The 16,720-nt window shown below is 38.5% G+C and overlaps 1 protein-coding gene across 1 annotated transcript in view; it reads right to left on the reverse strand.

Moving 5' to 3' along the window:
* CHN1 (chimerin 1) overlaps window positions 1-16,720 on the reverse strand; it is a 237,869-nt gene that overhangs the window by 42,375 nt on the left and 178,774 nt on the right. Inside the window, exon 6 of the mRNA XM_069068447.1 lies at window positions 15,844-15,921. Coding sequence (XP_068924548.1) covers window positions 15,844-15,921 — 78 coding nt within the window. The remainder of the gene's footprint in view (window positions 1-15,843; window positions 15,922-16,720) is intronic.

The following is a 16,720-nucleotide window of genomic DNA, read 5'->3' on the forward strand; positions in this document are numbered from 1 at the left end:
TCTATCTATCTATCTATCTATCTATCTATCTATCTATCTATCTATCTGTATGTATCCATTCATCCATTTATCTATTGAGAGAGACAGAGGGCATATATATATTTATATGAGAAATATTTTATTCAATAGAGCAAAGTGCTTAAAAGCCTCTGACAAGGATAGTTTTACATGAATATATATGTTGCGAAATATATTTTTAAAAAACTTTATAGTTTAACAAAGGATTTTAGAGCATACTGCTGTTGGGTCATCTCAACAAGCCTGTGAAATAGGCAGGGGAGGTATTATCATCACCATTATAGAGATGAAAAAACTTAGAGGTCAGGTGACTTGTCTAAGGTCACACAGCAGAAACAGATCAAGAACTGGGGTCCTTTTACTTAGAATCCAGCCTGTCTTCCATTTTGCCACAGCTGCCCCATCTTTGAATACAAAGGGCAATGTATTGTTACAGGATCTAATGAAAATGACTGCAAGCCTCTGAGCTCTGCGCTCAGAAACAAGGGTACTGTTGTGTATTATTTGGTGACAGCTCTTTGCACAACACATAAAAAAGGCATCATCCATGCCCTATTGACTTATCAAAACACGGAAAACAAGCGGGCAGCTGAAGGAGTGATGAGACATCTCAGATGTGTAAGCCTTGCTGGGGTCGCTTTGTTCTTTCTCTCCTTTTTTTCTTTCCTGGTTTCTCCAGTTAGTCATGAGGGTGGAAAAGGACCTGGAAGATCACTTAGTCTGGCCATCTCATTTTATATATATGAGGAAACTGAGTCCTAGGAAGATGAGGCTAGTTGACTCAAGTTTCACAGCTAGCTAGTGGCAGAGCTGGGAATTTTAATCCAGACGTCTTGACCCCTTTCCCCTATAGAACACTGTCTTGGTAAGAATTATGAGGAGGCAAGAGAAAAGAGAAGGAAGCTTGACAAATTTGCTACCAGCATGCAGTTTATGATAAAAATACATTGAACTTATTTTTTGAAGATCGGTACATCTCCAGGGGTCAGGCCGCAAACAGGGAAGAAACCCATTCTTTCTAAACTATTCTCATTCTTCCTGTTTTTTTTTTTTCAGTAACTGATCTTGAACCTTTCTCTATGTGGGCATGATTCTATAGACTCTAGTGTGGTACAGTGGAAACAACAGATGTGCAGACAAAAGACCCAGGTTCAAACCTTAGCTATATAATTTTCTGCCTCTGACCTTGGGCAAAACTCTTAACCTTCTTGGGCTCAGTTTCCTCAGCTGTAAAGTGTGGGTGCACATGATCTCTAAGGGCTCTTCTAACTCTTCATCTATGATTTAGCGATTTCTGTTCTCCCCACTTTAGAAAGTAATCTCTTGGGGGTATAGGGAGGAAGCAACGAGATTCTATTTGTACCTTGCTCTTCTCTCTGCCTGATTCAGTTTACAAAGCGGCATCAAAGATGTGAGGACAGGCACAAGAAACATGGGGAGCCTGACAGAGCAACACAGCCCCCAGTTAACTTGAACAATAACTGATGCTAAGAAGTTATGACAATTATCTACAATACTTGGAGCAAATGCCTCATTAATGCCATCCCAGATGTCACTTTTTATGTTAGAGAACTGGCTCCTGGGGGTGCCGACACGTTGGCTTACATGCAAGAAACATACATAGGGTTTGTAGAGCATTATCCACATAACAAGGATTCCAAAAGACAGAGAGAAAAACTGAATTGTGGGTGTTTCTTATACCTTCCATATTAGGCAGAAAGGGAGAAAAGTGAAATTGTCATTATTAAACCTGTGAGGGGAAAACGTATATGCAGTTCTGTGGAAAACTGGTGTGTTAACACAATTTAAAGTAATGCCAGCAGGGAAGATTCAGCCCCAAATCCAAGAGCAAAGGCAGTCGGAATTCTGCTAGGTTCTATTATTGAGTTTATTTAAATCACTTTACACTTGCATTGGAGGGTACCAAACTTATTTGATTGTGCAGCCCTATTTTGAGCATGACCCTTCAATATATGTATACTAATATAGTAATTTTATGTTATATAATACTAATAATGTATACTAATATATTAATATTAATGATCAATTATATCCTCATCCCATTGCACTTGTTTCCCACCAGCTGCTCTGCTTGGTCTGGACTCCTTGGACATCATGCTTTCCCCTGGGAGAAGCTCTTCACCAGGAATCTCATCACTCTGTGAACTATTTCAGCTTTGGCACTCAGCATCTCCTCAGTACCCTCAGATGCTCCTCCTCTTTGAATGGAGGCCTAGAGGGTCCTTTTCTAATTCTTTTTGTGTACCTCATTCCCTAATTAGATTGTAAGTTCCTTCAGGGAAGGGAAAGGGTTTCTTTTCCCTCTTATTTGTATCTGCACCCTTAGCACAGTGGGCACAAAGCAGGAACTAATAATGTTTATTGTCTATTTATTATTAACTAACATGCTATGTATTCATTAATGCATAAGGGGGTGCAGCTAGGTGGTAGAGAAGATAGAGCGCCAAATCTGGAATCAGGAAGAACTGAGTTTAAATCTGACCTCAGATACTTAACAGCTGTGTGACCTTGGGCAAGTCACTTAACCCTGTTTGCCTCAGCTTCCCCATCTGTAAAATGAGCTGGAGAAGGAGATGGCAAGCCACTCCAGTATCTTTGCCAAGAGAAACTCAAATGGGGTCACAAAGAGTCAGGCACAACTGAAATCACTGAACAGCTACAAAAATATGTACATTATAAAATGTGCTAAAAATAGAAATTTTAAAAGGACAAGATAGAGGTAAAATAAACAACTATTTAAAGAATAATTTTTATTTTATTTATTAATCAAAATTTTTTTTACTAATAAAAATAATTTTACTAATTGCTATCAGATCTGATTAGATTGCCATTGTTTTTACCTTGTAATGTGACCAATAAAGACCTTGTTACGAGGGTAGAAATGGCAGCTCTGCCATTTTCATCGTTTACTTGTGCTTACATTATTTATTAGCGTTATCTACAATTTACCATTTCTTTACAAGAGTCTTTTCAGGGGCAGCTAGATGGAGCAGTGAATAGAGGACCGGCCTTGGATTCAGAAGGACCTGATTTCAAATCCGGCCTCAGACACTTAACACTTACTAGCCATGTGACCTTGGGCAAGTCACTTAACCCCAATTACCCTGCCTTCCCAATTCCAAAAAGACAAAAAATAGGGGATCTTTTGAAGCTGTTTATTTTATGAGGGCTAATTTGGTTAAAACTAGATAATATATTTTATAAATCCATTTAATTGGGCACATGCAAATTACAAGATATTGCAAGCAAATGAATACAGGGGCTCTCTCATCAAACTCTTCACTTTGTGGAGCTTCCATGTACCATCCGTGACATATGACCATCTGACATGGACTGAGTGAGGGTCCCAATGTCATCTATATAATAAATATTATTGAAGCTTAATCTCTTTTTTATTTCATAGAATCATAGAATTTGAGACTTGGAAAGAATGTCAGCAGCTATCCCACTTCGATCCCCATACCAAAGGAATCCCCACAATAATATAGCCAATATATGGTGATCTAGTGTCTGATTGAAGACCTGTAGGGATGGGGGACCCCTTTTAAGATAAAAATAAGTGTAAATATACAATCTGATACTTTCTTCTTGAATACCAGTGGATTATCTTGCCTGCTCCCTGGGATCCAAGCACTGCACTTTGGAAATCACTGTGTTAGGGGGTCAAGCACCAGGTAATACTTTTCCCAGTTGGCTCCTTTTCTGGCACTAATTTTATCAGTTTATTATTTATTTATGAGTTTATAATGCTTCAGGAGGATAAAGTTAGTTAAGAGAAACTGACTCAGTAAACAGTGGATTATTCAATAATGTTATGCAATAGTTGTCTGCCAGAAAGCAGACATAGGTCATTGGGTGGGTACTTGTCTCAGAGTAAAAATGAAGGGTATTTTGCTTTTCTAGCAATTTCTGTGCCTGGGGCAAGGACTACAAAATGCACCCAGGCAAAGAGGGCCTCAGCTGTTTGGGGGAGGTGGTGGAGAAGGTTATATAACAGCACAAACCCTCTTCTGGAAAGATCGTTCCAAGGGAGACGTGCTGAGAGTGGACTGGGGAAGAACTTAGCCCAGCCCCACATCTGGTGGCTTCCTATCTGAACCAATTTTTCTTGTTCACTGAATGCTAAGCTCTGTTGTTCCCATGCTACTAAAGACTACACCAGTGTGTTCCTCATTCGGACTGCTGGGGCCACCAATGTCGTGTCCTCTAAATTCAGGGTCCTTTAAGCTTTGTACACTGCAACAATGTATGGGGTTAAGTGACTTGCCCAAGGTCACATGGCTAGTCAAGACCTAGTTATTTCTCTCAACGTTTGACTGAGCTACCCATAATACTTTTTTGATACTTCATGTATACACACTGTATCTTCTACTGTATGGGAAGCTTTTGTTTTTTCCTTTTGGGTGTTAGGGGAGGAAGTATGTCTTATCAATCTTTGTATCTTCTGATGTACATAGGACAGTCCTCATCTATACTAAATGCTCAATAAATACAAGTGAATGGATAGGAAAAAATGTCAGGGAAATTACAAATCACCTTTGTTAACTCAGATTAGGCCAATAAATTTGGGAGAAATTTTTCTGCATTGAAATCCTGTGGTTTCCCCTAAAAAAGATGAAGTTTCCCACAGTCACCCAGACAGAAAATGTCAGATGCTCCCCGTGATTCATTCCTGAAGTATCTCAGCCAATAGCTTCCACCAGGTTTAAACCAACACACTAAAACTGCACAGTAACAAAGGCAAGAACATGGACGGCACTGCTCTTACAGGCCAAAGAATTCTGGGGAAAAAATAAACATGACCATGAAAACATATTCCTTCTCCAGACTCCAAGCTGATAAGCATTTATTAAGCACTTACTATGTGCCAGAATGATGATATACTAGAAAAACAGCACAGAAGAAAAACACACGCTCTCCACACCCCCCCCCCCCCCCCCTTTTTATTTTTAAAGAAACAGTAACACAGCAGCAAAACAGTTCTGTCAGGAGAAAACATTAGGAACCTGGGTGGGGGTGGAGAGGGTGGGAAGCAGCATATTGAGGGCCACTTAGGCACTGAAGGTCAGAGTCTAGGCAAACTTTGTAAAAACAATACATTAGGGGTTTCCAGGGAATGAATTATGACATACAAAACTCTGAAACCTACAGGTCACAGAGTGAATGTGAAGAAATGTGTTCAACTATGACTAAGGCAATATGGAATTACAAAAATAATTTCTTACACTTATTGGAATTTTAGTTTACCTTAATTTGCTGCTATTGTTTTGTTGATTAGCTGGCTCCAAATCTTTATGATGCCATTTGGGATTTTTTGGGAAGAGATCCTGGAGTGGTTGCCATTTCTTTTTCCAACTCATTTTACAGGTGAGGAAACTGAGGCAAACAGGATTAAGTGACTTGTTCAGGGTCACACAGCTAGTAAGTGTCTGAGGTTAGACTTGAACTCAGATCATCCTGACTCCAGGTCTAGCACTCCATCACTGTGCCATCTAGCTGCCCCTTGGCAATCCTAATGGCTTTAAGGGAATTTCAGGAAGTGAATCAGCTAACTAGCTCTTCAGCTCCTCAGCACTGTGACCTGAATTCTGATTCGAACACTTACTGGTCATGTGTCTATGGGCAAATGTCTTTACATTTTAGAGCTTTGGTTTCCTTATCTGTAAAATGGGGACATAACACTTGCAAACCCCAGAAATGCTCCTGTGGCTAAAAGGCCTTGCAAATCTTTAAAGTGATACAGAAATGCAAACTGTGATCATTCAGATCAACACTGCAGGTTAGAAAGGGTTAAAAACTAAAACACTTTTAGCTGACTCAGTATATGTATATGTTATATACATCTTGATTCCTCCAAGAGGACGTATGCTCCTTAAGGGCAGGAATTATTTTTTCTTTTTGCACTTTTAATACCCGACACAGAGTTTGGAACTTAGCAGATACTCACAAAATGCTTGTTGAATTGGATGGAGAGCAGCACAACTCAAAGTCTAAGTACATGTCTACATATCTGCATATCTATGTAGATATCATGTACCCAGGCATGTTACGTGCATATATGTATATACCCCCACACAAACATAATATAACACACATGTATATGTACAGGTATGTGTGTATGTATAGATATGTGTGTACATAGGTCTATGTGTATATGTGCATATATATATAGGTATGTGTGCATAGGTATGTATATATGTATATACACACAAGGCAGCTAGATGGTTCAGTGGATAGAGTGGTAGGCCTGGGGTCTGAGTTTAAATCTGGCCTCAGATACTCATTAGCTGTGTGACCCTAAGCAAGTCACTTAACTTTGTTTGCCTTAGTTTACCCATCTATAAAATGAGCTGGAGAAGGAAATTGCAAACCATTCTAGGATCTTTGCCGAGAAAACCCCAAACGAGATCGCAGAGTAAAAAATGACTGAAATGAATGAGCAACATATATGTGTGTGTAGATATAGGTACAGATAAACACACATGCACACATGCATGCGTGCGTGTATACATACATACAAACATCTATTTATCTACCATTATCTATACGAACTCAGAGGTACCAGAACTGTAGACAGATCTGGAAGGGGGTAAAAAAATGGAAGCATTTGTGTTTTGTTGTTAATATATCTTCTTCTGCCTTTTTAAATGCTAAGGGGTTTGTCAGATTTTATTCCTTATTTTCTGTTTGTTTTTCTCGATGGTTCTTAAGTGTAAAAATTTTAAATTTTTTTAAGGACCTGGAAATGAGCCACATTACAGAACAAGGGTCATAGGCACACAGGATAAACCCTCATGGCCCTCTATTGTATTTCTAGTCAAGCTGATGGTACAGTGGATAGAGTGCCAGGTCTGGAGTCAAGAAGACCTGAGTTCAAATCTTACCTCAGACACTTACTAGCTGTATGACCCTGGGCAAGTCACTTAACTTCTGTTTGCCTTAGTTTTCTCATCTGTAAAGTAGGGGCACCTACCTTCCAAGAATGTTGTAAGGATCAAATGAGATAATAATTTAAAAGCATTTAGCATGGTACCTGGTATACAGTAGGCACTTTATAAAAGTTAGCTGTTGTTATTATTATTGCTTTTTGGAGGGGGGAAGGCAGGGCAATTGGGGTTAAGTGCCCAAGGTCACATGGCTAGTCAAGTGTCTGAGGCCAGATTTCAATTCAGGTCCTTGTGACTCCAGGGCCGGTGCTCTATTCACTGCCCCACCTAGCCGCCCCTGTTATTATTATTATTAAGAGGGGGTGGAAGTCAAGAGTAGATTTGTATACTTAAAAAGTTATCATTTCTGGCTTCCACAACATCTGGTGAGTACCTCAGTCCCACTCCCTCCCAGCATTCCTCTGTCAGACTTCTCTGATGCCCAGGTTTGACACCGCCCTAGGCTCAAGGAGTTCAGAGTTTATTTACGCTCCAATCTCTTTCTACTTTCATTTGTAGCTGATTCACATTTAATACATGGTTTGATTTAGATTTTTCCTTATATTTGCAGAATAAAATTCAATTCAATCTCATGTTTGGATAGACATTTGCTATTTGTCCTCTTTAAATCTGATGCATAAAAGTATTTACATGTCAATGTCTAGGAGAGAGACACCAGTAAATGGCACAATAACTGAAGATTAGGAAGATATTCTGGCCTGTCATTTCCAAATTGTCTTATTGCATTTGTCTGTTTTTAAATTAGAGCGAGAATCTGAAACAGAATTCAGTCACTGGGCATTTGAGTTGTTATAATCAGAGGCAACCAGTGACCTGATTCCCTAGACAAGCATCAGAATGTACATGGAGGCTTAGAGTATTATATAAAGAACAATGATATTAGAGCAGGTCTGATTTTATTTTTAAGTCTCATAGGAATCAGATGAGAGGAAACCTGACCTGGTGGAGAGTTTGGCTGGCTTTGGGAGTCAGGAAGATCTGGGTTCAGGTTCTGCCATATCTGACATGCACCAGCATTCTTGGGATATCTCCAAGGCTACAAGCTGCAGAGAAGTTTATTTTATCTATATGAGTGGGAGAGTTTTCCTATATTAATGAAATCACAGATCTGGGCATTACCTTTATCTTTTCCTTCTCACCTTCCCCCTCAAAAAAATGAATCTGGTATAAATTCATTATAGGATCACAGGTAGGCCCTAATGACCAATAAGGCAGGTAAGTGGCTCAGTGGATAGAGAGCTGAGCTTGGAATCAGGAAGACCTGAGTTCAAATGCAGCCTCAGACACTTACTAGCTGTGTGACCCTGGGAAAGTCACTTAACCTCTGTTTGCTTTAATCCATTGGAAAAGGAAGTGACAAACCACTCCAGTATCTTTGCTAAGAAAACCTCATGGCCAACATGGCTCATGGGGTCACAAAGAGTGGGACATAACTGAATGACTAAACAACAATGACCCAATGCCCCAGAGCAGTGATTCCCATCCTGTAGCCTACAGACCCTTTACTGGAAGTAGAGGGAAGGATCTGACATATTGCAAGGGGCCTCAAAATCCGTATTTGAATCCATAAACAGGCCAACATATCTGAATAAGTAAATTATCAGGTATGTATCCTTTAAATTGATAGTTTTGTGACTAATAATAGTATGATAATAACATTTTCATAGTACTCTAAAGAGTATAAGCACTTTACAAATATTTTATTTGATCCTCATAAACAACCTTGGGAAATAAATATTATTATTCCCATTTTACAGTTGAAGAAACTAAGGCAGATGGGTTGTTCAGTGACTCACTTAGGGTCACACATCTAATAAGTGACTGAGACAAAATTTGAAGCATGGGCCTCCTGACTAGGGGTCCAGCACTCTATCTATGGTGCCACCTTTATTTGGTTTTAAATTATTTTCAGTTACATCTGACTCTTCATGATCCCTTGTGGGGTTTTCTTGGTAAAGATTCTGGAGTGATTTGACATTTCCTTCTCTAGCTCATTTTACAAATGTGGAAATTTGAATCAAACAAGGTGAAGTGCCCAGTGTTACACAGCTGGTAAGTGTCTGAGGTCACATTTGAACTCAGGTCTTTGTGACTACAGGACATGCACTCTACTCAGTGTACCACTTAGCTGCCTTGGTGCCACCTAACTGCCTCAAACTGATGTAGAAGTATTAATGAATGCATATTTGAAATTATATTTTTATTCAATCAACAGACATTGCTAATGGAGAGGTTCATAACTAAAAGAAAAAGAAAGTACAGGGAACCAGTATGCTCCAGTTGGTAGTAAAATCTCCTGATATCATGATGAGTTTCCTGATATGTTGCCTTCCACAGTGTGACAAAAACATGAGATATTCACTTTTGTGAGATGGTCATTTATTTTTTGGAGGGGGGAAGGCAGGGCAATTGGGGTTAAGTGACTTGCTCAAGGTCACACAGCTAGTAAGTGTTAAGTGTCTGAGGCCACATTTGAACTCTGGTCCTCCTGACTCCAGGGCCAGTGCTTTATTCACCGTGCCACCTAGCTGCTCCAAGATGGTCATTTATTGAACAAATAAATATTGGTAGAGTGACTGACTACCATGAAGAAGATACTGTGCCCACTACTGTAAGAGACATAAAGGAGGGTGACAAGAGGCCTTCTTCTGACTTTGGGTGGTTGAAACTCAATTTCTAAAGTATTTTAGTTCTTATCCAGGGCTAGTCAGCTGCTTACTTCTTTTTATGGCCATTTATGATATTTTTGGTAAACAGAATAATTATATCAATAATTTCTATGAATATATTATTAGGATTCTAGAATGTTTGAATGGGAAGGAGCCAGAGCTAGTCCAGAGGCTGTTAATCTTTAGTCTGTGAACTTGCGTTTTATAAAATATTTTAATAACTAGTTCAATATACTTGGTTTCTTTGTAATCTTATGTATTTTATTTGATGCAAAAACATTATTCTGAGAAAGGGTCCATAGGCTCTGCCAGATGACTTGAGGGGTCCCCGATATAAAAAATGGTTAAGAATTCCTGGAGTAGTCTAAGGAAACGGATTATTTTTATCCAATAGCACAGTGGTCTGTTGGCCTGGATTTATCGATCGATTGTTATGGCTCTAAGCCAGTATATTTTATTCTATTTTACTTTTCAACAATAAAATTTTATTTCAAAGTCTTTTCTGTTCAAAGCACTAGGTGCTAGGGACACAGACTGAAAACAAAAGAGATCCTGCCTTCAAGGACCTTACATTCTACTGTCCAGTCCATTAGATAGCAGGTATTTTCTAAAATATTCTTAAGTTGAGACTTTTATATTGCTTTCTTTACTTTATAAATCCATATTTAACATCAGATGTTGAGTCTTTTGAGATCATTATGTCTATTGGTACAATGCCTATTAGTTTCAATTATAAGTTGAATGAATATTCAAGAGTACGCATTCTTCAACTGCGCGGTCCATTGTTCCACTTGTCTCTACTTATTACCAACCAGAAGGATGCTTCAAGGAGTAGATAGAAGCTGTAATATCTGACACGCACAAACTCATTTTTATTAGGAGCTTGAACAGGTTGCTTGCTTGTTGTAATTATAATTATATTATAAACGTTCAAGAGCTAAAGCTAAAATGAAACAAATTTGAATAGAGGACTGGATCCCAGGAAAGGACCTCCTCAGTTAAACTATCCATGCAATTGATGAGAACTCTCCTGTTATGAGGTGGGGGTAAAGTTCTGTGCTGGCTGTGTTACATTATAGATCTCTATCCTGTAAAAGGTGAAATCGTTATCTCCAACAATCTAATAGCTGACAATTTAGTGATAAACTAAAGATGAAACCTATGTCCCCCTCTGCAGGAAAAAATTAAAAGGTTTAACATTTTGTCTTCAAGACTATCTTCTCATATAAAAATGATTTAAAGACTTTGGGGGTTAAATTTCTCATGTAAACTCCCTCCACAGTTACCAAATATGCCAATACAATGCTTGACTATGGCTACATCTCTGTTATTATAATATGTATGCTCTACTGTGGTTATTTTTGGGGATCATCTGAATTAAGGGACAAGTAAGTACAGGATATGAGGAGAAACCCTTACTGTGCTAACATGGATGATGAAAAAAAAAAACATGACAGTGGATAGAGTAAATCCTTCCAGAGGATTTCACAATATTCTGTGATGCAGAAGACTGCAACAGCTTTTATATAACATTTTATAATCATTGAAAGGAAAGGAAGAACCAAGAAGCTTCTCCATTCTCCATCATCAGGCCAGGGTTCTTTTCTTTAATGCAATTTTATTTTATTTTCAGTTTCAAATTCTTTCCTTCCCTCCTCCCCTTCCCTCATCTATTGAGAAGGCAAGAAAGATAAAACCCACTACAAATGTTTGCTGTTCAGTCGTTTTCAGTTTTGTCCGACTCTCTATGGCCTCATTTGGAATTTTCATGGCAAAGATACTGGAGTGGTTTACCATTTCCTTCTCCAGCTCATTTTATAAATGAGGAAACTGAGACAAACAGGGTTAAGCAACTTGTCCAGGGTCACACAGCTAGTAAGTGTCTGAGGCCAGATTTGAACTCAGGAAGATGAGTCTTCCTAACTTCAGGCCTGGAACTCTATCCACTGACCTGCCTAGCTGCCCTTACAAATACATATAGACGTGCAAAACAAAGGTCCATATTGATGTCTGAGAAATGCAAGAAAAAGAAAAGGATAAAAAATATGTTTCCATCTGTACTCTGACCTATCAGTTCCCTACCTGGAAGTGAATAGCAAGCTTCATCATGAATGCTTTGGGATTGTGGTAGCTTATTGTGTTGATTAGAGTTACTCTTTCAGAGCTGATTATCTTTATACACTTCCTATTACTGTATAAATTGTTCTCATGGTTTTGCTTCCTTCACTCTGCATCAGTTCATACACGTCTTCTCAGCTTTCTCTGAAATCATCCCTTTCATCATTCCTTATAGCACAAGAGTATTTCATCACATTCACATGCCACGATTTGTTTAGCCATTCCCCAAGACAGTCATCCCTTCAGTTTCCAATTCTTTACCATCACAAAAAGACAAGCCAGGATTCTCAGTAGTTTGTGAACATCTCTAGTTCAGTGTCCAGTCCTTAGCACAGTATCTGGCACATAGTAGGTGCTTCATAAATGGTTGTTCACTTAATTGGCATCTTGATATTTTCTCCTCCATTTCCCTTTCCAAAATAAAGCAGTGCCAAAAACTTCATCCCAAAATGGAGACATATGGATATAATTTTACAACCAAACTAATTTAAGGTTCAATTTGGCTCCTCTTCTTTCTTATAAAAAGACTTTTCCCTCTCTCAAGGACTTAGGATCATAATTTTTGCAATGGCAGGGCCTTAGAAAGCATCTGATTTTACCTCCTCTTTTTACAGATGAGGGAACAGGTCCAGAGAGGTTCAGTGATTTGTTGAAGGTCACGAAGAAAATAAGGGGCAGACAGGGATCTGAAATCAGCTTCCTCCAACTCTAAAGTCAGTACTCTGTCTACTACATCATACCAATTTGGCCCTGATTAAAAGTTTTTTTATGATTCATGATAAGGAATAATAAATTTAAGGTAATAATTTTAAAAGAAAATTTAACTGAGCCCAGAAGAATTAAACAGTCCTTTTTAATAGTATATTATTTATAAGAGTAACTTTTCAAAGAAATTAAATACTCAGATACATCTAAGGAACATAGATACTCCCTCCAACAATGAAAATCAATAGGATAATAAAGAATAGTGGCTTGCATTTATATGGTGCTTTATATTTTGCAAAAGGCTTCCTTTATAACAATACTCTTAGGTAAAGAATGCCAATATTGTTATACCCAGTTTATGGATAAAGAGACTGATCCTCAGAGGAACAGTGACTTGCCTAAGGTCAAATAACTGGCAAATAGCACAGCCCAGACTGGAGCCCAAGTCTCCCGGCTTCACCTCCAGGGCTCTTTCTAATTATCCTTTAAAGAAATGTTCACACTGCCCAGATTTTGATCAATCAATCAATTAACATTTATTGAGTGCCTGTTATGGGCAGCAGCCTGCTCCCCCAGGCTGCTTATCTCTGGATACACGTGAAATGAAATGTAAAACTTTCTTTCCTATCAGAACAGAATGTGGGGAGTGAGGCACAGTAGATTTTAAAATAATTAACATGTTGGTTTTCACCTGGGTAAGTGATTGCACCAAGGATGTAAGCTATCCTTGGCTTCTGCCCCTGAAAAGAGGCTTGGCAGCTATTCAACAGCACACAGCAATATTACATAAGAGGAAGCAAAGAAAAATACCACATTGAAATGAAGCTGCAAGGGCCTTTGGGTAGGCAGAACACATTCCTAAAGGGAAAAGAGTCAATGGCCAGACTACTGGGGTGAATGCCCACAAGAAACTGGTCAGGGTTATGATTATTTTTTTCTAACAACAATTCATCCATATGCGAAGCATGGCCTTTGGCAGTGAGCATGCATGTGGGAGAGTTTTGCTGCTGCTTTTAGAGCCTGAATTTGATCATGGGATTTTTGGAAAGCCTTAGTATGGATTTTTCCCCTTGAAATTTTTTTTCTTAAAAGCTAGTCAAGGAATATGTTTTAAATGACAAAATACACATTTAATGGAAGGAGATAAAAGTCTGAGGCTGTCAACCTTGTTACTGACTCTGAAAAATCATTCTTTGACCTAGCTTTTTTTTCCCCTGAATAGAAATCTTTTTCTTTTTTTAAAAAAAGGAATCACAGGATTATAGAATTTAAAGTTGGATGGGTCCATAGAGATTAAATCTGTCCAAGCTGGTTTTAATTTATCAACTTCAGGGGAGGAAGAAACCTTATCCTCTTTATAGGTTTGTTTCTTTAAAAGAAAAAAAAACTATCTCCAAGACACGTCTTAGTCCCAGGATAGGAGGCCCAGCTCATTCCATAGTCAGCACTTTTTGGCTTTACAGCATGTGCCCATCAGTGTCAGGTTTTAAGTTAAAACTTAGAAATACCTGGAAAAGCCAACCAAAATACCTAGAGGATATGCTATTTCAGATGATGGCAAAATAAAAACCAGTAAATTCCCAACCAGACATACTCTAGAGCATTTAATGAAAACTGATAGAAGGTATTGTAATAAATAAGATTCAATACCAAAATGGCATCCGAGATAGGTCATTCTTTTACTGCATAGCAGATTAGTGTGTGTACCTTTGAGCACATGCTTCAAAACATTAACCATTTCACTACAGGGAAGGGATAACTCAGTGCTTATAAATCAAATGACAATAACTGGGGTGAAAAGTCTCTATACAAATTTCTATCTACAATAGGCTTTAGAGTCTGGGGTTGTTACTTTGCTCATAAAGAGCTTGTGAAATCAGCTTGCTCTATCAACCCTATTTCATGCAAGGAAACTGAGGCAGGGCATGATCAGATTCATATGAAAAGACTGTACCTTACATACAAAGCATCATTCCTGCATTTTGAATCAGGTATTAAGCTCACCAACCTCCTCCTGCTTCATTTTAAGTAAAAGATATTTAGTTTACCAACTCAGAGGGATGTGTGCATTAACTGAGACCAAGTTGTGCACGGAGCTTTCAAATATTAAGAGTGTCTGCACATTCCATACACTTGTCTCTATTAGGAATGAACTCAAATATCTCTTGTATATCATGCCTTTATCAGATATTTGATGTGAATGTAATTCATTCCATACATTTCGAAAGCTTATTTAATGATCATATCCTTTATCAGAAAATAGTCCTGATTCCATGAAAAGCCATTTTTTCCACTGTGACTGTAGCACACTCCTTTGGAATTTTTATTTGACATCTAAATAAAAGAAATGTACGTTTTAAGATACCAGTTGGAAAGCAAGTTTGGAAGACGAAAATATCCTTTCATGTTACACACTTCTGTGGTCTAGTTTTTCCCTCTTTCCATATTACAAGGCTAAAAGATGCTTAGTTTGAGCTGAAAGAATGAGTACTGCAAGCACTTGGAGCCAAGTTGCGTGACTTCTAGGATGTCACCCTTGAAAACACCAGTGCACATAACTAAGAGAGGACCCTGGGTCTGTGTGCCATGCACAGATCAACTGCTACCCATTAGCTGAATGGTGTTGAAAGAGGCTTCCAAGACTTTACAGGGCAGGCATTTTGTTATTAATACATGCTGCATTGACATACACTTTGCATCAACCCATCCACACATCAAAAATAATGCCTGGAGTACAGTTGATAAAGCACATTAAACAATAATTAAAAGCTACATAAAAGTATAAGAAAATTATGCAAAAAATGAAGAGTAGCTGTTAGTGTCAGTGCTTCAATAGTCCCAGGGTAAGCCCTATTCCTTTCATCATGGTCAATTCATTAACACAGGAGAAAAGCCAGAAAGGAAGGGAAATGCGGACCATCTGCTCAATCCAGATGCAAGAGCACATGCTTCTCACATCCAAGTCTATTTAGCAGAACTGAACTGAGCTAAGATCTAATCCTCTAATCAAGGATCAACAAAGGTCTTTTGACACATTTGCATCACAAATAAAAATTAATCTGGCATCATAATGAAGTGTCAGTTTTCTTTATTTCAGTAGGAACACTTAGTAAATTTGCGTTGATTAAATGAAATTCCCAAAGAGGTATTACAGAAAATGGGCTTGGACTTCTCTCAACTTCTCACCTTTTCTGGGAATAAAATAAACCTAAAAGCACCTTATTCTCATAAACAGCACAAGCATTTTCATTATTACCCTTGTTTTTAAAATCACAGAAGCAGTTATCCCTTTGATACTGAATCTTTCTGCTAATAACACACTTTTTCTTCCTAAGAAGGGGTTAAAAAAATGAAGACATTCTTACCTTGAAATTATGAACCTTTTCATATTTCGGAATCTGCTCATTTTCTTTCAGAGTTGCTCTTCTAACGAGGGATGTCAACTGCGAATAAGCAAAGAGTTTAAGAGGTTGCCAAATTGTCACAGATGACTTTTGAGAACCCAGTTTCATTCCCAGGGCTGCTATCAACACATCTTGCTGGCGGTTCTCTCGTTTTGATTTGTGAACTGCAGGTCTATTCGTTTTCCTCCCTGACCAAGATTCTTTGGATGGCATTTTGGAATGCACAGAAAAAAAGACCTATATTGATCTATGTCTGTCGATGAACTGTACTCAGCTCATAAAAATGAGCATTCTGCTAGCAACCCAGACCCCTAACCTACAGAGAGCTGCAGAGAAACATCACGAAGAGGTGGAGTAGAATGATGAAGCACTTCTTAAAAAGAGGTCGACTTTAACTAGACAAATTCTTCTGGCTTCTGCTTTTTTTTTTTTTTTTAAAGGGATCTCTATTTAAGCTCTGGGAAACTTAAGGATCTGAACTGAAAAAGAGTCGATGCTAACAGACAAAAATCCAAACATCTCTCGCCGACCCTCTTTTAGAAATCATGGGATTAAGACAAATTATGCACTTCTAAAAGCTTTCCTGCCTATTCAACTATAGTGATGTCCATTTTGAATGAAAGATGCCCACATACTGAATGCAATCAGTTTCTAGCAACAGACACCCTGCTAACCTCACTCTAGCAAAAGGAGGCTGGGGGAGGGGAGGGCTTTAACAGGCAAGGCTGGATTAGACTGGTCACATTAAGAAAGCAGATAACCAATGAAAGCCTTGCAATAGTATTTAAGGATGGTATTCCTCAATTCTCTCTCTCTCTCTCTCTCTCTCTCTCTCTCT

Source organism: Petaurus breviceps, unplaced genomic scaffold (genome assembly GCF_028583685.1).
Source record: "Petaurus breviceps papuanus isolate PSGF00001 unplaced genomic scaffold, PetGlider_PUasm1.0 90763, whole genome shotgun sequence".
Taxonomy (NCBI): domain Eukaryota; kingdom Metazoa; phylum Chordata; class Mammalia; order Diprotodontia; family Petauridae; genus Petaurus; species Petaurus breviceps.